Below are 20,711 nucleotides of genomic sequence, written 5' to 3'. Positions count from 1 at the left end.
TGCACCTATTTTTCTTTTGAATGTTTGCAAAATAACATGTTATTTCTCGCACCCGTATCTTCGTGATGTCACAGCGAAAAGAGGTAGGGGGGGTCATTTTAGATTTTTCGAATCTAAGCACCCCCCCCCCCCCCTCGCTTTGGGCATCGCGATCGTGAAAAAAAGGGGGTGCTTAGAATCGAGTAAATACGGTACTCACGTACAATATGTGTCAAAACGTACTGTCACGCTGCATTTCAGAGTCACGCGCTTAATTAAACAGCGTGCGCTCGAACCTTTCTCCGGGAAGCTGAACTCGAAGCTTCGGTTCGCCCTGGGCATCGTGGGCGTCTTCTGCACGTCCCCCATGATCTGCACCGTGAACACGGATGTGCCTGCCGACCCGTGTTGCGGTTGGGGCTGTGCCTGTTGCGGACCAGGCTGCTGTCGCGGCGTCTCGGCTTGCTGCTGTGGCTGCTGCAGCGGCAGCGATGTCGACGACGGGACTCCGAGATCCTGGCCGCTCTCTACTCCTTGGTTCCAGGCCACAGCGAACGTTCTCGGGCTGTGCTGCTGCTTCACAGGCAAGGGAAGCGCCTTCTCCGGCGTCCTTACTGCAGAGGCGAAAGCAGACCTCAAGTTACTGAGGCGTTTTACCCATGAAGGAAGGAGAGGAACTAGGCGAAAGCATGACGTCATGAAGCCAGCCTATTGTGAGGCTGTCTTCATGCCCAGGGAAGTGGTCCCCTTCGCTCTTTCTCTCCCCCCCCCTCCCCCAAAACACATGCCTCCAAAAAGATAGCACAGCACGTGGTCCTGAGCTTCACAGACTCGGTCCCGAGTGTTTGGTTCCCGGTAGATTTTGGTAGATGCGTCCTCGTGCGGGTGCTTTGCCAACCGCTCTCTGCACATTTTTCTACCGGCAATATACTTGTACAGCGTGGGTCACGTATTGCGATGTAGACGCTTACCGTATTCGTTTCAACGTGCGAGTACGTTGATGTTGCACCTCTTGCTTTTTTGGCAAGAGTGTGCGAAATGCGCAGAGTGCGGAGGTAGATCACCCCGAGACAAACCGCGACATGATCACGGGCCGGGCCAAACATTTTCTGGCTTTAATTTTACCCTTTGGCGTTTCCTTCTACTTTACTTATTCCGTGGTTCTAGCAGAGCCTAGACGTTGCCGAACCTTAAGTCGAAAAGAAGCAAACGAGCAGAATTCCCCTAGAAGTCGGCCATGATCCAAGGTCGGAGGTGAGAGCGCCTCGAAACACTATGAGCAAGAGCGCGACGCTCTGAAAGAACAATGCGAACGCCTTCCTAGCGCTGGATTTCGACCAGTTCGATATAAAGCGCGTCACCAGAACACTCGAAAGTTACCAGCCGAGCATGCCATTCATCTTTAAGTTACCATCCCTGCAATTATAGCACCAGCGTGTAGAAACTGAAAGAGCCATGCGTGTGCCCATAGGTCGGCTCAGTAATACTCCCTCGTACTCACTAAATAATTTTTACCAATACACACTCACTCGCACTCACGTATACTCCCACTTATTGACGCTCACTTGGGCTTCCACTTCCGTTAATACTCGTTTTCACTCACACTCACTGGCACTTAATTCAAACTCGCTGACTTTCATTGATGCGTTAACAGGCAGTCTTTTCATACGTGCGCTCAAAGTCACCGCCGTCTCGTTGCCGTTCATGCCGGCGTCCTAACACGACTTTCATCATTCACTCACCCTCTAGGTGAACATCGGTGAACCACTGTTCACGTAGTGTGCATTTCATTTCGTCTTCGATCATAAATATTTCTCTCGATGTTGTAGTGTTGCACGATATCTTTGTTGTTTTTCAAATATCCCCTGCTATTCAGTGCCCCTCGGGGCCTTTGGGGCACCTAAATACATAAATAAAAAAATATCCCAAGTATGCGTGATGAGTGCGGAACTAATATTCCAAGTCGGCGCACACTACTAGCTAGTATAGCGAACCGTGGTCTTCTTTACACCGGCGGTTCCCGTGCGCTCACCTTTGTCCTCCTTTTTCGGCGGCGGCTCAAGCTTGAGCAGGCTTGCCTGCGACCGGAGCAGGGAGTCGTCCGCCGCGAGTCCGCACTTGTCTCGGACACTGCACTCTTCGAACAGAACCGTGCGGCCGCTGTACTCGACCGTTAATCTCACTAGCGTCGCTTGACATTCATTTTTATGACTTGCTGATACGTATGTATCGCATTATACATATAGATGCTGCGCATATACACACACACACACACACACACACACACACACACACACATATATATATATATATATATATATATATATATATATATATATATATATATATATATATATATATTAGGATAATTTCTGATAAGTCTAACTCAGATCCCTGCGCTTACTGAGAGACAGGAAAAAGCGCCCTTACGATAATGCTAAACGCTGAACAGTTCACTCATGACCTATCATCTCTGCTAAAATCTATTCCCAGAAAGTTCTGGCACATTATAAGCCCAGATCAGGACCCCAATAACATTTCTTTACACAACAATAATATCACTCCCCTTCCAAATATTCACCGTGCTTCTACTTTCAATAGTTATTTTTTTCCCTATATTCACCATCCACCGGATGAATCGGAAATAAACTACCAATATATTTTACCTGTAGAAATAACAGTTGAAGGTGTCGCATGCCTGATAAATAACATGTAGGCTAACCACATCTTGTGGCGTTTACGGAATTAATGCTAAAATTCTGTCTCACATCTTCAGGCAATCAGAGACTCGTGTGCTGCCCTCAGACTAGAAGATAGCGAATGTCATGCTCATAATTAAGTGAGGTAACAAATACGCACCGGAAAACTAACGCCCAATATCATTAATATCTATGTGCTACAAAATGCTAGAACATGTGATCGCATCAAATGTCTGCAGCCACCTGGAAGCCAACAAATTCTTTTTTAATCAACACGGATTTCATCGAAACTTCTCAAGTGAAACAATTATTCGAAGTAACAACTGATTTACATACTAGTATGGAATATCTATAACCTGATTGCGCTTTTATAGACTTTTCAAAAGCGTTAGACCTTCTAGCACGTTGACGTTTGCTTTTGAAATGATCTATTCTTAGATTCTCTTACACTAACATGGATTCGCAATTTCCTACTTAATCGTCAGCAATTCACAGCAGTTAACTTTTCCTCTCCTCTTTCACACATTACTTCAGGTGCACCAAAAGACAACGTTCTTTAGCCGTTACTCTAATATACATAATTGACTTACCGAAAAACATTTCCTCACACGTGCGCATTTTTGTCGACGACTGCATTCTTTATCTTTCCATTAAGTGTGTCGATGATCCTACAATCCTCCAAAAAGATATAGAACTTATTTCTCTTTGGTGTAACACTTGTTTAATGAAGTTTAAGGTTTCTAAATGTAAACTCTCTTTTAGCTGTAAGCTTACTAATTCCACATTTTTTATCACATGACCAACACCACTATTTTACATCATACTCAATATAAATATCTTGGTGTTAACCTAACTTCGACTATTCCGTGGTAAATGCAGTTTGGCTAAATATGCGCCAATTATTCGACATCATTAGGGTACAACGACGCTAGTTGCATAATTCTACTAAAGACTTTCGTAAACGAGCTTACCTAACATTTGTTCAACCGCAGCTTGAATACGCTGCATTCGTCTGGTCTCCCCATCAGAAATATTTGATCGAAATTAAATCTAATGAGAATAGGGCTGCTCGTTTTATTTCCCGTCGTTATGACTATCACAAAAACATAACACGAATTAAACTTAACCTCTCACTACAGCCCTTGCATGATCCTCGTGATATAGCCCTGCTATCATTATTTCATAAATACGTCCTTAATATAGCGCCATCACTTCTGCCTCTTGAAGCTCCTCATTACAGGTCCCTATGGTTGTACAATCGGATAAATTTCATGCGCATCAACGGACTAATTCATTTAAGTACTCCACTCTTCCAAGAGCCATTCGCCTTTCTAACGCCATAACTTATGAGTGACCAAGGAAATTTCTGACTTCTTACAACGAATTTTTCAAACTCTACATAACTTAACGTATATATTTGTCATTTGTCTTTCCCATTACTAATGTCCAACTAGGCGTTAAAAACTGTTTAGTTGTCGCCTAATTATGTCCAACTCGCCCTGTAATTCTATTGATTATATTTTACTGTGTGAAATGGTTCAATAACCTGTCGCATTCAATAGCACTAGGTTTGTTCATTGTACATATTGTAACACTACATTACTGTATGTTTGCGCATTTCTTAGCCTGTATGTTGTGTATATGTATTCACATATGTATTCTAATACTTGATTATATTATAATGTTTGAGCATACTCTCCCCCCTTATACAATGTCTCTAGTGGTCTGTAAGGTATCTTTAAATAAAAGTGTACAATTTCGAAAGGATACTTTATCACGTTAAATTTTAGATACTTTCCATCTTTAGTGTCCCTTTAATATTTAGAAGGCCCACTGGCTGTGTTTCAGCTACGATCGATCAGGACAAGTCATGAAAGTACATTTGAGGCACATAAAAGGCTAGAACTATGTCACTGTAGTCAAATTATGCTTACCCTCCTTGATAACCACTTTGAGAATCGGCGTGAAGGGTTCCTTCACGGGACTGGGCATCGTCTTGGTCGAAGAATCAGATCCAACGCTCTCTAGGAAAATAAGACAGCGTACATGTCAGTTCGTTAGCTGCGTAGGTGGCGCAAGTATTCATGACCACATTTATAAATCATGCGAACAGTATTGGTGCGTAACTTGTGTTTCTTTTTTTCTTGTGCCCAGGATCGAAATAATGCGCAGTTAACTTATGCGCGAATTCTGCTTAAAACTTCGCATTCATAATTAGTACTTCGGCGTGCGCTCATGGTAGCATAGAGCACGTGTAGCTTTAACCATTCTGGAAAACATGGGCAGTAATATTGTATGCAACTGCTGTATACTCTGTGCCTTGGCAGCGGCTTGGGCATGTTAGCCGTCTGTAATACTGCCAACTCATCCACTGTAAGCGATTACTTTCGCTACTTTCTATTCACCGCCATCGTTAACCTTTATTCACTCGCGCTAAGAACGTGCAAACGTCTAAGAAACTACAGTAAAACATCAGGTCTTTCATTGCCTGTCGCGAGCATTATTGCTACTGTGACAATAACATCGCTCTCATGACCAAGGTCCTCGTGCAAATGTGTTATTACGCTGTGCCCAAGTGTATGTCATTAGCTTGAACTTAGCACAGACCACTGTGCTTGTTGGAGGCACACCCCTACTGCCAGTGCCGCTTACCATTTGATTTTGCCGACTGTGCCTCTGTGGATGCCTCTGCGCCGGTTTTGTTGGTGAATGTCTTAAGCGGGCTTTCTTGTAGGTTCGTCGACCGCGCATGACAGTCTGCTGTGCCCGGCTCCATGTCTGCAATGTCTAAAAGCGCGCCGAACTGTCACCACTCAAAGATTGCTGTCGCGATCCTCTACTGTGTCCCTCCGTTCTCTCGCGTGATCTCTCGACGTTCGCCGCACACGGAGAAGCTACGAGCACGAGCGCACTGACACATCTACCTCGGGGAAAGCAACTGTGCGCACAACGCGCCCGAAGCAGGAGGCTAGCAGTGAGAAGAAAATATATTTAGGATTCCGCACTAGCACGACTCCAATCAATGAGAACAATTGTCACACTGGTGCCAAATACATAACGTAACCTAAAGAAACTTGATTAGTTGATAGCTGCGCTAGTTATGGGGGGGGGGGGGGGGAGTGATGGGTACACGCTAGAAGGGGACAGACGAGATAAGTCGTATATACAACTGCGTTTACTGAATAAAAAGAAAACCAATCCTACGTGTGTGCAGAATGTCCTCTCACATTCGTGGTTTCAAAGATACACGCGTAAGAGAGATAAAACAAACATAAGTAGACAAGAACATGATTCGTGTTCTTGTGTAACACATGGAGCGTAAATAAGCGTGCTCCTCGTCTGACGAGTTAATTGAAGGACGGTTAATGCACCCCTCTACTCTCATTTTGATTTGAAATGCCTCAATGATTTTATGCCCTGTGAATCTGCTATCTTTTGAAAGAACCAATGCGTCTGGCTCACCCGAAGCCTCAGCAATGTCATGGCAAATGCAATCTTAACATCCCGGAAAGATATTACTCGTGTTCCCTTATTCACAGGTTAAATCATATACTTTTCCCGGTGTTACGACCGCCATTTTGTCTCCCAACGCCACTTTGCATGGTACATACAGATTTTTTTTATGCTAGACGCTGTCCTAGCTTTGCTGTGACACCTTCGGACCTTTTGCACCTTCTTGTCGCGTACTCTGTGTCAGATTTAAAGAAAGCTTATTGAAAACCGCGTCCATTCGTGGATGAACCTGGAACCCATTCCAATGAACTATTCAAAGTTTCAACAGTAAAGGTCTGCTTTGAAGCCAACCGTGATGCTCCTTAATTGACGATTGTCCATTCAACCTAGGAAAATTTCTTGGCCCATGGGATATCGTATCACTGCAGTGACCAGCTCTGAAAGCTTCAATAGCCTTCTTAACTGAAAGTGACCTATCTCCGTATTCGCACTTAGTCTGTCCTTGGCAAATCAGTTCTGCGGAAGGACGCAAGGTCGAGGAAAGTTAATGAAGGGGAAACATCGACATCCACTCGTCTTGTAGCATAAGGCGATAAAAGAAACCCATACAGGTTTGTCACGAAGAAAGCTTCGCCGTTGAAGAAAAATTACGCCTGGTCCGGAATTCGTACCCCGGCCCAATGCCTTTCCCGTGCGGTCGCGCTGGCATCTGAGTAAACCAGGGAGCTAGCACTTTGCAGAACGAGATCAAATTATTCGAAAAAGAAAAGCATTAGGACACTGAATGTGGCAAATCAGTTTGCCGATGCCTGCGACGTGGAGGCTTTCCCTATGGGAAACCTGTATGCGTTCCCTTTGTAGCTTCGTGCTACAAGGCGGGTGCATGTCAATATTTCCATTTCATATTATGTCCTTTTGTGTTTATTTATTTGTATTATTCCATTGATTATTCATCGACTTTTTTATTTGCAGAGTGTGCAGAATGTGGCATTTTGTTACATCCTTTTACATACTGACTGACTAAGCTCGTTTACGAAATGTGCTTTATTGCTGGAATGTCTTTTTTTGTATCCCCTTATATTAGACGATTTACTGTTTGTGAACAAGCCGGCGACGCACCGGTAGCCAACATTTTCAATTTCATCCAAATAAATAAATAAAATGAATAAACAGATACCAAAGTAACTAAATAAATGAACTCACTCACTCGCTCGCTCGCTCGCTCACTCACTCACTCACTCACTCACTCACTCACTCACTCACTCACTCACTCACTCACTCACTCACTCACTCACTCACTCACTCACTCACTCACTCACTCACTCACTCACTCACTCACTCACTCACTCACTCACTCACTCACTCACTCACTCACTCACTCACTCACTCACTCACTCACTCACTCACTCACTCACTCACTCACTCACTCACTCACTCACTCACTCACTCACTCACTCACTCACTCACTCACTCACTCACTCACTCACTCACTCACTCACTCACTCACTCACTCACTCACTCACTCACTCACTCACTCACTCACTCACTCACTCACTCACTCACTCACTCACTCACTCACTCACTCACTCACTCACTCTCACTCACTCACTCACTCACTCACATAGAACAACAATTTGTTATGACGACGCTAGAGGATGCGATAGCTATGACTTGTTCACATTCAACGACTACTGAAATGGCACGCAAGCGATGTCTCACGGAAGTCTCGTGCTCCGCCTTGATCGGCTAGAAACGCTGTGCAGTATACACGCTAGTGACCCTCACTTTTCAGTAGACCGCCAAGAAAAAAAATTTTCATGCGCTAACCAGTCTCTGAGACGCCCTCCGATTGGCGGCGTCTCGCGGATAGATCTTGGCGTGCCTTCTTGACCCGCCAGGCCGTCTGCAAAGAGGTGGCGGCACGATGGCGCCGTTGTGCCACGCTCCCTTCCGGTGGCCCCGGCAGCGGCTGCAATAAACTCGATATGTGGCAAATGCGGCTTAAGCACGAATCACTTGCACAACCTCTCTTACACGTAAGCCTGTGGTACCTCTAGCACACTACCAATTGAATAGATCGTAAAACACACATATCCCCAGCAAGTGGTCCCCAAACCTGACCAGTCCACTATCTCAGACATAACGCTGTGGTCACACTACCATGTAAATTCATGTTTAAACGTCGTGCCACTAAATATCGTTCTAATTTTAGGCGCACAACACCATACTTTTTTTTTCTTGAATAGCTGTGAAGAGATTTTAACTCGCTTGGATATGTCAGATCCAGAGTAGTCGCCGGCATTCCTATTTGTAGTACGACGTTTCATAAGTGTTCTTAAAGTAAAGTGATTTGCATCAGCAATACCTACTGGATTAATTTGTATCGGAATGCGCCATGTTATTGTTTATTGAACACGATCAGTATCACCTGTGGCAGGTGGCACAATTGTGATTCTCGAGCTGTCCTATTCGGACAGCTCGAGGCGGACTTATATCTTGTGCGATAAACAGAATTAACATTTGACGAATTAACAAAATTTCTATAATTAACTTTAAAGTTCCTCTTTTTGTGGTGTACATTGTTATGCACGAATTGGAGCAGGTGAGTTCTGAAGTCACACCTACCTAAACGGAATTGTGAGGCTGGCACCATTGTCGAGACGTCCGTTAACTAAATGTGTGACGAAATACGCTGCACGGTTTCGAGTTCACTGTCCTCTCTAAAAGGACATTATTTAAATCAATGAGCATTCACCGGCCTGCAATTCAAGTGAATCACTGAAAGTCCGTAAAATATTTAAATAATGACTTTAGTTCACATGCAAGTATTGTTTGCCCCTTCTTGCGTAACCAGTTCATGAGAGCGAAATCTTTGCTACATGTCAGAAGGTGTTTTGAGAGTCTGTTAAGATTCAACCTATAATAATAATAATAATAATAATAATAATAATAATAATAATAATAATAATAATAATAATAATAATAATAATGTTTTATTTCATGAAAATATCACACATTCAAAAACTGGTCAGCCCAAGCCATGAAGGCTTGTCGGGCTGTACACGGCAGTCGGCGACAAGTAATAATACACAAGTGCATAACGGCATGGTGAATATTCCCGACGGTGGACAGTGTTCCTCTACGTATGCTACATGTATCGTTGCCGTTCAGTCATCACGTAGTCGTGCACTACAGGTCTTTGTTAAGCACTTGATCTACCACGCATGCGTAAGGTCACCACAGAGCCTTTATAACAGCGGACGGCCAGATCGTGTGGACCAGCCTGCACGGACCTCAATTATTCGCCGAAGGCGTTTAGTATGCGTGTCCCTAGATGGCGCTGCAATTCCACAGAATGCGTGTGGCGCGTGCGACAGCGGACTAGCCACGACCGTCAATTAGAATTCCATCCCGATCGTCACGATAGTGAGTTGCCGTTGAATAAATGGCTAAAGGAACCCAGTGGTTAAGCAAATTGTTTAAGCGTTGCAATAAGTTAAATAGAAAAGCCGCGGTTCGGCACTCATGGGTAACAGGGAGCGTCGCGCACCAGTACTGGAGCTTACCAATCGAAATGTAAAATGAAAGACCATGGGAAATAGGACCTCGCCATGTGATAGGCGTGCGTAGTTTTTATCCGAGAAGCTTGCGGAGAGTATGCATGAGAGCAGAGCGGGGGGCGAGGGCGTCACTAAAGGCTATCGCGATGCAAACAATACCTAACCTAAAATGTTCGGCAAACCAAGGAGGGCATATTTACTAATAGTCAGAGGTGTAAGTAGAGGAAGGAGGACGTCACAGGACACTCGCTTGCCGAGGCTAGCTGCTTGGCGTCATACTCCCTCCTAGTAAGTTTCGTTATTTCCACGTTAGCACTCCGCTTATCCTACTCACGAGCGACATTATTAATACGCACCCACAAGGGGGTCGGCGGCTGACCCTCTGGCTTGGGGCAAAGGAACGTACGCGGCTGGCTGGCGAACCTGGACAGCAGGTGCTCGCGGCCTTCCTCTTGCAGTGACACCACCCTGCGCACCACACAGCAAGAGACAATGGCAACTTGAGTAATAGAGGGAAAAGTAGCCCCTTCTCAAAGATGGCCACCCCTAGGGGCACGTATGAGCTCACTCACTTCACGAACAATTCATCGGTGTCAGAACAAGAGAGACAGAGAAGGTTGTTCGGAAAGGCAGGCTTGTCGACTGAATGCCTTCTGATGCTGTCGCCTTAAATTTCGTATAACAAGCTAGAAATATGTTTTTGACGAATTAGCTTTTTTTTACCAACTTTATTTTTACCAACTAGACCAGGTACGAGTTCTTTAAGACTAGAAATGTTTCGAGTTGTCATTTTTTCTCGCCGTGTGTAATGGTCCAATTGTTTTATAAATACCTTGAAAATAACATTAGGCTGACCTTCAAAAAATGTCGCTCTACGTAGCGTTTTGGGTCTTGCTATAAGAATGAGCAGGTGGCTCCGCATTATATCTCTAACCTATAAAGCATCTATACTTCATAAAAGTAACCTATATCTTGATTCGGTACTGTAATATACTGACACTGCTTGGATGCCTCTATAAAGAGTCACAGTAGTTATTTGATACCGAAGTTCTTGTTTCGTCGGTGCTATGCTGAACAATGTCCGTTTCCAAATGTCTGCTCGGATTTGCTGCTAGGCGGGGCTCTTTCTAATTTGTTCAAAACTCGGTTTGTGCGAATATCAAAATTTCCGGATACGAATCGAACACGAATACTTAGCTTCGAATATCGCATCGAATATCGATATATACAGGCATTTATTAGCCAGTTGGGTTAATTTGTTATTTTGTAACATCGCAATTACTACTCTAATTATTCGACAGTTAGTTATTCTCTAGTAATACGAATATTGGCAATTACATTGTCAATGTTCAAAAACTAAACTAGTAAGCCGTTATACTAAAACACCGTGTATTTAGCTCATTATAACTCGGAAAATTTTGTAATTCCAACTAGCTGTCCTCACTAGCCTCATCAAATACCCGTAAAATCGGAGGCAATTGACCCTGTGCCAGTCGCTAAATATTCATCGTGGCGCTGGAAAAAAAAAATATACACTCACGCTGCACCCTTACCCCTTCCTATGGAAAAGCTGTCTTTTCCGCAAAGTGATACATTTAGTGGCTAGGTATGCTTTACAGGCAAAATTTTTCTAGACGCAGGAAATTTTCGTAAAATTCAGCATAATGTCGCGCCAATATTCTTAGATGAAAGCAAATGCTAAGAACCGTGTTTGCTCCCACACAGTCAGAAACATACTCGATTTTATTCGAATATTCGTATCCAGCCGAATATTCGACGATATTCATATATTTGTTTTTTTCGAATCGAATACGAATAATAAATATGCTCGATACTATTCAGACTTTCCGAATATTCGCGCACCCCTATTCGAAACGTAAACGTCGCGGAATATGACCGCGTCCAAAGTAACCCTCGCGGAGCGGTCGCTGTCGGTCGTGTACCTCGAGGTGTCCGGTGCTGAGTCACGAGAAATCTCGCGAATGCCACTCTCGAACACGAAATTCCTTGTTTCCTACGTCACTTCGTATAAAATACAGCAAAAGCTATATCAGACGAAAATTGTAAAAACTTGCAAGTCACCAGAAACCACTAGCTCAACATGAAAGAGTGCGTGAATTAAAAAATGAGTCTTTTCAACGCATTTTGCCTTCTTTGACACATGTTTAGTGCTTTCAAGGCAATTTATACTGCAGTTCTCGGTTGTGTTAGTTGCGATGGCGGTTATCCTCGACCTGCCGCGGTGTGGCTGTGGCTATGACTGTGGCTTTATCCGCATTGCGGAACGATAAAAGAAAAAAAAAGAAAGAAATGTCCCAAAACCTACATTTATAGGCATGTCAGCTCGACAAAACTGATGTGGAAATCCCCCCTGCCGTGTCTTATTGCCCGATCACTCAGTGACTCATCCCCCCATATTCGTCAGACACCCCCCCCCCCCCCCCACTTTGCCCCCTTGACAACGATAGTCGCAAGGAGTGTGTACACATCTACACGAGTCATAAGCTTTAACCTTTAAGAGAACACACTACAGAAACAGAGCTGCACTCTAAGAATAGTTTACGCCATTTGAGTCGTATCTTGCCGCATAACAATAAACGTCATCTGTCTTGTCCGCATTTCCTTTCTTCAACGCTGCGAGCCTGGTATTTCCCACTAAAGAACGGCATGCGCGTTATCAACATGACGTAGCATTCCCGACAGGAAAGTAGCGGGTGCGACGTTTTCAAGAAAGAAGATGCAAGCAAGGCAGATGACGATTATTCTTATGCGGCAAATGCACACCCCAAAGGGTGTAATTGTTTTTAGCTTGTATATACACTATCATGATACAGTATGCGCCATGACCGCGAATTGTGTGGGATAATGAAACTCCACTAGCTTCTTTTTCCCCCCTCTGATCAAACACAATGCGAAGGAATTAAATACGAGTTGGCAAACTGCGGTACGTCCGTACGCCCGAACTCGTGCGAGGTGGTGCGACAGCCGTGGGTCTTGCGTACCCGTAGGCGGCGAGCACCATGAAGGCGACCGAGGGAAAGCGGGTGATGTTGCTCAGCAGCGGCGGGTGGAAGCAGTGCACGATCTCCTCGCGGCTCATCAGCGAGAATCGCACGCACTTTAGCAGCTGCACCACGTACTGCTGCCGCTTGCAGTAGTCGTGGTTCAGCCAGCGCAGGGCCGCCAGGAAGACCGACACTTCCCTGCGTGCGAGGTGCAGGCACGGTTTTTCTTTAAAGAGACACTAAAGACCGTGTAATCAGAGCATTGTGTGTGAATTAGCCTTCTATAATTAGGACAAAAACAAATGCAAAAACAAATGCTTATCCTAAGACGAGGTTGGTAAGCCATAAAATATGCAAAAACGAAGACGGGTGGCGACGCAGCCGTGAAGTTCACGCACCAGTTCGTTGTGAATTCATACATTTTGACAGCGTCTGCAGGGGGCCTTGGTAAACTTTTTCGATCACGAAAGATCAACTTCATCGTATTCTAAAACAAGTCAACAACTGAACTGAACGCATTTTAAGAATTCTTACTGATCCATGATGGCCCAAATACGAAAACATACTTTGAAATCTGTGACGTCACATTGGCGTTCCGATGCCGAGTTTTTGGCGCGATTTTCGAGAAATAGAAGCTCGGCTTTCATTCTTTTTTTCCCCTAGAAACGAACCTCTTGAAACTAACAATAATTGAATCTTGAAACGATATTTTTGTCAGCACGGATTTATTTTATGCGCCGAGCAACACTACAAAGTGAACATTTGTTTGACGTACTATTCTATTTGTTTAGGGCACCCACTGAAAAAAATTGTTCAGGACACATGCTCTGGTAGAAGTAAATATTTCGCAAGCTGTCTATCAGGCATCTTCTATTTCACCTTTGACATGCAGAATTGACCTTCATGTCACACCTTGATTATTAAATAAATTTCAGTGGACTGGGTTTCATCGTTTGTCATAAAATGAAACTGCAGGGCGCTGTCATTCATTAAATAAAAGCCTCTAATGAAGCCACTACGTTTGCATTACTGCTACGAACGGATTAAGTATTGCAGATTCTGCCATGGAAAAATAAACTAATTTGTTCTTTGCGACAAATGGAATAGTAGTGCGTAGTTTGAAGAAAATCGCTACTAATACGTAGTTTGGGGGCACCCTGGGAGCACTGCCATCACCATCGTGGTGCTACAATGCATGCGACTGTGGAGAGCGGCCGGGTTTACCCGGCAAGCCTAGTTGTAACATTGTCCCTCGAATTTCTTAACCAAACATTTCTTTTCAAATCGTCTACGAATATTTTTTTTTTCTTTAGTGGAATGTGGTCACCGCTTTAGCACCCCTGTAACCCCAAACCTCCTAAAAACACTCGCGGGACTCTACTATTCAATCGTTCTTATTTAGCGCGCCCTCAATGTGGCAAAAGTCGACTTCATTTCATTCAGTTCATTTCGTTTTTATTCGAAACAATTTTGCAAGAACTGTCGTAGAAGACATGGCAAAATGAAATAAACTGCTCGACTTGGCCGTGCCACCGTGATCGCCGCTACAGCTTCTCGCCACAAGTAGGTTTCAAGACGTACGGAATGCACGTATATTGAACAATACAGGGAAATGAGAAAAAATGGAATTTGTGCATTTGTGTCAATAACACAAAGCTAATCAAGGAATATTATACACTGTCAGTAGTACTAACATTGAGGGGAGGAAGTAACTTTGGTAAGGGCAAAATACACATTGCAGATTAGTTTCCCGCCGACCTAATTTTTTTTTCAACTTTCCGCTCCTTATAAGAGGCACGAATGTTAAGGTTAAGTTGCTCCTATCGAAAAGCCTTGACGAAAACATCTTTCTTTGAAAGAAAAAAAATTTATCCGATCCCGAAGCTAAAAAAAACAGCATGGCTTTGTCAGGGAGTGAGCGTAACAGTTAAGAGAAATCCTTTATGATACGGGGTTCCAACTTTGGAACAACGGCTTTTCAGGGCGGTCGCTCAAACATCTCAGATAACCAAGAGGCTAGCGGATCGCATTATGAGGCCGAATTAGTAATTAACTTGAACACTGAATACGGCAAATAATTTCTCGGAAGCCCGTAACGTGGAATAACATTCATGAATGGAGAAAAAGTGGCATCCACGTAAGTGCAGAATGAAGCTACAAAGTTATAAGTTCCTTTTTGAAAAGCTTGGCTCCAGTGACATTCCTTGTTCGAATTACATAGACAAAACTTTAAAACCCAGGCTTACGGACCAAGTCGTTCTCATGACCGTGTCGAGCCAAAATACGGCGAAATAAGTGCTCACCCTGAAGTTCCGAGCCGTGAGCAGCTGAACAGTGGCACAACCTCGGCGACCGATAGGCGCAGGAAACGTTCGTCGGCCACCACCTCGTCGAAGCGAGAGGCCACGAGGCGCAGAGCCGCCTGGCGGTCCCGGCCGCTGCTCCCTTTGTTGGCCGTGCGGTACCACACCAGCAGGCGCTCCATTTTGGACCCTATCAGCGTTATCTGGAAACACGTGTTAGACAGTTGTGGGATGAGACGGTATGCATGCAGTAGCGTTTCTTTTTTCTGCTTCTTTAAAAAAGAACTGTGCGAAGTCTATGCCATATATCTTCTCATATAAGCTTACTTGATCTCTCAAAGTTATCTGTTCACCACCCTCACTGTTGTATAGGTCGGTCCGCGAATAATTTTCCCCCAAATAAACAGGTCACGTGTGCCAGACGGCACATGTCGCCTGAGGGCAGCGTGTACGTGCTCAGGCAACGCCCGAGGACAATGAGGGGCAATGAGTATAAATGTGTGCACGCGTAACATTCGAGTGCCACCAGTCTACTTTCACTGTCTCTGTTTATGTTGACAAAATCACTTTCGAGGAAAGCGGATACAGTTTAGCTTCCTAAACGCCGTACAGCTGCAAGGGCACTGAATTTTCGCGCTCTTTGACCAAACATTGCACCTTACAAGTTTCCTTATGCGTGAGGCACGAACTACTATAAAGGATGAAACTTGGCAAGCTTACGATGCCCGTTACTCGAAGCTTTCGTGATTTCAGAGCGTCTCACCCGTGGTACAATCGACGGCCCAATATCCACCTTTCACCGGTGGTGCAGTTTCTAGGTAACAAGAGTTTTGGATAAGTGTCTCTGATCGACTTCTTCAAAACAAACTTCTGAATGATCGCATTTAGTCCTCTGTGGGCCGTATCTGCTAGCCGAGCCATCCGCTCCCCCTTCCTCATCTGCCTGTCCCATTATCTATCCTTTCCCCCCTCTGTTCTCTACACTGCTGACTGGTGTTAGCTACGTGAGACAGTTACTGCGTGGCCGGCACGATTTCCACATCCCTATCAGAGAATCTCTCTCGGAACATATGCCACGGAGTCATCTCTTCGCTGGCACTAATCGGAGAGGAAAGTTCGCAGGAAAACAATACGCCAAATTCACTTAGCCGTGAACCATATATGCAGTTCACGCGGTGGACCCGCCGTGGTTGCTCAGTGGCTATGGTGTTAGGCTGCTGAGCACGAGGTCGCAGGATCGAATCCCGGCCACGGCGGCCGCATTTCGATGGGGGCGAAATGCGAAAACACCCGTGTACTTAGATTTAGGTGCACGTTAAAAAACCCCAGGTGGTCAAAATTTCCGGAGTCCCCCACTACGGCGTGCCTCATAATCAGAAAGTGGTTTTGGCACGTAAAACCCCATATATTATTATTATTATTAGTTCACGCGGTGGAGTTTTACCAACGCTTGCTTCTCTGATTTTCCTTACCTTTCACCTTTTTCTGTAATTGCTTCATGCGGTGGTTACCACGTCCTCCTTTCTGCGACCACTGATTTATATTTCTTTTCATATTGTCGTTTCCTTACAACCGTTTATCGGCTGCCTCGTGCTAATTTACTGTCACATCATCCAACTGTACTAGCATCATGTTTGGTAGGCATGTGTGGTTTGTTTTCTGTACCCCTTGATTTCTCTTTTGCCCTGCCAACATACTACCAATGACAATGAAACTTACGTTATGGCTGGTACCCCTTTCCATTTTATATCTGCGCAACTAATAGCACAGCAATCAACACAAACCCGAACATAGGACATGTTGTGCCGTGGTTCATTCTACTGTTTGTGTTCGTCTTTGCGTTCAAAACGGCGCAGATGTAAGGAGCACAACCACCACTACGACGTCGTTCCTTCGTCAATCTGCGACACCTTTGTTTTCGTGGGTTTCCACCTTGTTCCGTCGTTTTTAAACATTCTGGAAAGCATCAATACGGGGCTGCGGGTGAAGCACGTGATACGAGTGTGATACTCGGCCAGTCAAATGTGGAAGCATTAGGCACCTTTTGTTTTTCTCAACTCCAGCGTTGAGGGCGCCCAGCAAAATCATTCCAAAGTTGGTGCATTTCAAGTGACGTACGAACGTTCCTTAGCTGTATGCGACAGTTTTGACAAAGGTGTTCCACGTCCGCCGATTTCGTCCCGTGGTGCGGCTCACCCTCTTAATCTCCTTGATGGCTCGATGGACTCCGAGCAGCATGGACGCTTCGTAGATATCCAAGGCCGTGAACGGGTCCGCGTCCAGAAACCCGGTCTCCATGAAAAGCACCAGTGCTTCGAACACCTCGGGCTTGACGTCTTGGAGCTCCAGCTGCCATAGCAGAGTCCATGCTTTAATCAGTATGCTCGCATCTTGGTATTAAATGCAATTCGCTTAACGCTAAATTTTCCGCAACGTTTCCGCCAATCATTTGCTTTTGTAGGAGCTTCGACTTAAGAGGAATGTGTACGAGTAATCATTGCAAACCGCGAGTTTATTTTCTGTGCCTGTTATAGACCGCCTGCTGCTTCTGTAGGGTGCTCCTAAGTATATGCGAATGGTGAAAGTTTTTCTCGGAAACCCCTGCACCAAAATGATCAAGTTGGTTGTACTTTAAAAGAAAAAGTCGTAATGTAGTGACCGTTTATCATTTTATCCCAAGAATTGTTAAAAATTGCGAAATTAACAAAACTCAAGTGTCAGTTTTAGAACACGGTAACAAAGCAGTAAAAATGACATTGCAATTCTGTGATTGCCCCTACCAGTACATCTACAGCAAGCAAAATCGATGCATCACCACACCGCTTGAAATGCACCATTCATTTCTAGGTGGGAGGTTTGCAAAAACCCTTGTAATGATTGCAACAACTTGCCTGCGCTGTAAATTTTTAGATCAAATTTGTCCGCTTCGGATTATCTAACAAATGCCGCTTACACAACTGCAATTGTCTGTTTTTTGGTGAAGAGTTACAAATTTGCAAACCTTATTTTTTAAGCTTAAATTTTGGGCTATTATTCAAAATAATTTGAGGTTCTATAGATTAAAATTTTCCTTTCTAGAGTCGTTGCAATGACTAGTACTAAAGCATTTATCTCGAGTGGAACAAATTTTATTCAAATCTGTACAGTGGCTCTCTCATCAAAGCATTTGAGGGTTTTACGTGTACTTGAATATGGGAATTATAGTTGGCCCCGACCAAAGGCTGTTTTAAAGGGGCCCTGAAGCATCTTTTATCGAAGTCGAGCAATGCATTTGGAGTTAAACGAGACTACTTCAGAAATACTTTGTAGCGAAAAGTACCTTGATGCGTTCAGCAGAAGCGTACTTAATGGCAATGAAGTATCGCTTTCACGAAGGTCGGGATGCTCCCTCTCCTTTTTGAATGTCTTGCATTGCGATGGCTGGGCGGAGTGGCCCACAACGGCTGCCTACTGATGTCACCGGGGCACGCACTTCAAGCTTGATTTGACCGACAGATAGTACGCCGACAGGAACCCTTTAAGGGTAATCTATCTTTATGTGCCACGTGCCTTCGGTCCTTGGAGATGTAAATTCATCCCGAAGCATGTAGTATGACTCACCATTTGTTGAGCTTGACAGAAAATAAAACAAAAAGAGAGTTTAGTAGCTGCTCGGTGCGACAGTTCTTACCGGTATTTTCAACGCTTCTTGGGGGAGCTTGTGGAAGCATTTTGCGAAGTAGCAGCTGTGCTTCTTCAGAAGCTCCAGGTCAACTTCAAACGTTCTGCCGGCTACACGAACGCTCACTGTTCCACCTGCAATGTCACATACCCCCTTAACACGCGAACCCGCGCGCCAAACCCAAACTAACCTGTACATTTGCATTTTTCTTTGTAGCAGATAGCCTGTTGATGACTTCTACATGATTCACAGTTACGTTAACACTTGTTCATGAAATGAGAGTTACTTTCTGTACGGGCTCGAGCCCAGTTCTAGTATTGCTACTGACGTGTTGATTGCAGAAGGTCTGCATCTTTCTTCTAATTTACATGGCTAAGCAATTCAGTCACCTTTTATTGTGTTCGGGAAGATATGAAATGGAGGTAAACAATTGTTGCAAACTTACTAAGTTGAAGGAAAGAAAGTGCAGAAGCAGTATGGGTTTGAAAGAACCACTGAATAACGTAAATACAGCAAATACATACCCAATGTCTGACTTCTTCCCTGTAACACCCGGAAACGTCACATTCGAAGACAGGTGCATTAGAGTTTTACACTGCAGCCACAATGAGTCCAAATTAAGCAACCTTTTCTTCATTTAGCCGTTGTAACGTATAGGCCAGTCGTACGAGTAAAACCTGCTGAGTTTTTGTTTTGGGCAGTGCATGGTATTGTCGTTACAAACTAAGCATACGAAAAACCTTGCGAAGCGTTGTAATGGCCCGTTTCGCCAATTTTATGGACGTACTGTTATTTTCATCGGTATATTGCATTGAAAATTCGACTAAGCGTGAAGTCCCAACCGCAACGAACAAAACCCCCGATTGAGTTTCGCCGTAAAGACGCTGGCCAGTGTTCATAATGTCACCGCGAACCATGTGACGCGGCGTCACATTCGTTCGGCGCTGTCGTCTGCCCAAGTCAGATGCCAGTAAAACTGCAATAGGCAAGCAAATGGTGCACACCGTGGTCTCTGAGCCGAGGCCACATACAGGCAACGGCGCGCGGAATCTCAGAGGCCATGTGCAAATCAAACACCAGACAATTGGCTTAACTTGATCGATAAACAGCCTTAAGTGAAAAAAAAAAGAAGGTAGCGCAGTATTTACATAAAAACCACACGATGGATTTCCGACACCTGGTATTACCCAGTCTGTCGACTGGCCGCACCACCCTAAAATATGACGAAGCTGAGTGTTGATTGCGGTTGAGTGGACACCAATTGTATTCTTTGTGGGCCTAAAACAGGCCGACGCCCTAGCCGGAAATCGGTCATCAATTTGTGCGTTGTGGTTCGGGCTGCAAAACAGTTCTCGAATACCTCACGCAATGCACGAGAAGAGTGCCTGCCATAAGTTTAACTATGAACGTACAGCGAACTTACCGACATGTTCCTCTTCAACAGCTACTCGACGGCTAGTAGCGCTAATAACTGTGCAGTTCGCGTTGCTCGAATTGAACGAGCGCATCACCGGTCGCGCGACTTTGGCGCTGTTCCGCCTCGAGCCTCGAGCGCTCGGTGATAGCTTGCGCAATCGTCTTCTTTTCTCGATGACAGAAAAAAAAGGATGATGATTTCATATGTAGCCGGTAACAACGAAGGATCTGTTTTTTTGTGTGTGTGTTGCTATTATATATGCAACAAAACTGTCTCTAATGTTAGGCAGTGTAGTATATTGTTATTCCATAGCAAATATCAGGCACAATTAAAAGTTGGTTTGCTAGACGAGGAAGAGAAATGACGCATCGGTTAAATTTTCAGCTGAAGTTCTTGCCTGCCATACCCATGGCGCCTTTCAATCATATTCCTCTGTGGAGGATGCGGATCAGGGGCGAGCCAAACCTGGTTTGGATATGCGTTGGCGTGGCGATGGCCGCAACGGCCGTTATTTTTCACATGTGGACAGGAAGATACTTTAAAGGGATAACCAACCGTAGCTGTACGCAATTCAGAGAAAATTCGCACTGACCGATAAACAACATTACGGAGGTCCATGCGGAGGTATTCTCGT

The 20,711-nt window shown here is 44.6% G+C and overlaps 1 protein-coding gene and 1 long non-coding RNA gene across 6 annotated transcripts in view; one reads left to right on the top strand and one right to left on the bottom strand.

Annotated features, from left to right (window-relative positions):
* The window catches only part of LOC135916162 (uncharacterized), a 60,077-nt gene extending 54,313 nt beyond the window's left edge, over positions 1-5,764 (top strand). Inside the window, exon 3 of one of the 4 annotated variants that reach the window (XR_011508375.1) lies at positions 5,413-5,764. This is a non-coding gene — a long non-coding RNA (uncharacterized lncRNA). Of the gene's footprint in view, positions 1-240; positions 419-5,412 lie in introns of those variants that run through there. The other 3 variants (XR_011508372.1, XR_011508374.1, XR_011508373.1) reach the window with 3 other exon arrangements.
* Positions 1-20,201, bottom strand: part of LOC135916161 (uncharacterized) — a 57,611-nt gene extending 37,410 nt beyond the window's left edge. The window contains exons 1-12 of one of the 2 annotated variants that reach the window (XM_065449424.2): positions 20,084-20,201; positions 19,185-19,203; positions 18,670-18,794; positions 17,196-17,348; positions 15,000-15,202; positions 12,694-12,894; positions 10,048-10,159; positions 7,959-8,100; positions 5,331-5,465; positions 4,613-4,702; positions 2,012-2,116; positions 276-593 (exon numbers count right to left, since the gene is read on the bottom strand). In XM_065449424.2, the coding sequence (XP_065305496.2) occupies positions 276-593; positions 2,012-2,116; positions 4,613-4,702; positions 5,331-5,465; positions 7,959-8,100; positions 10,048-10,159; positions 12,694-12,894; positions 15,000-15,202; positions 17,196-17,348; positions 18,670-18,794; positions 19,185-19,203; positions 20,084-20,089 (1,609 nt within the window). In that variant the 5' untranslated portion in view covers positions 20,090-20,201. The remainder of the gene's footprint in view (positions 1-275; positions 594-2,011; positions 2,117-4,612; positions 4,703-5,330; positions 5,466-7,958; positions 8,101-10,047; positions 10,160-12,693; positions 12,895-14,999; positions 15,203-17,195; positions 17,349-18,669; positions 18,795-19,184; positions 19,204-20,083) is intronic. The other variant, XM_070525062.1, reaches the window with a different exon arrangement.
* Positions 20,202-20,711: the final 510 nt, after the last annotated feature.

The sequence above is a fragment of the Dermacentor albipictus genome, chromosome 9, assembly GCF_038994185.2.
Source record: "Dermacentor albipictus isolate Rhodes 1998 colony chromosome 9, USDA_Dalb.pri_finalv2, whole genome shotgun sequence".
Lineage (NCBI taxonomy): Eukaryota > Metazoa > Arthropoda > Arachnida > Ixodida > Ixodidae > Dermacentor > Dermacentor albipictus.
This window is presented reverse-complemented; position numbering and strand designations above follow the sequence as displayed.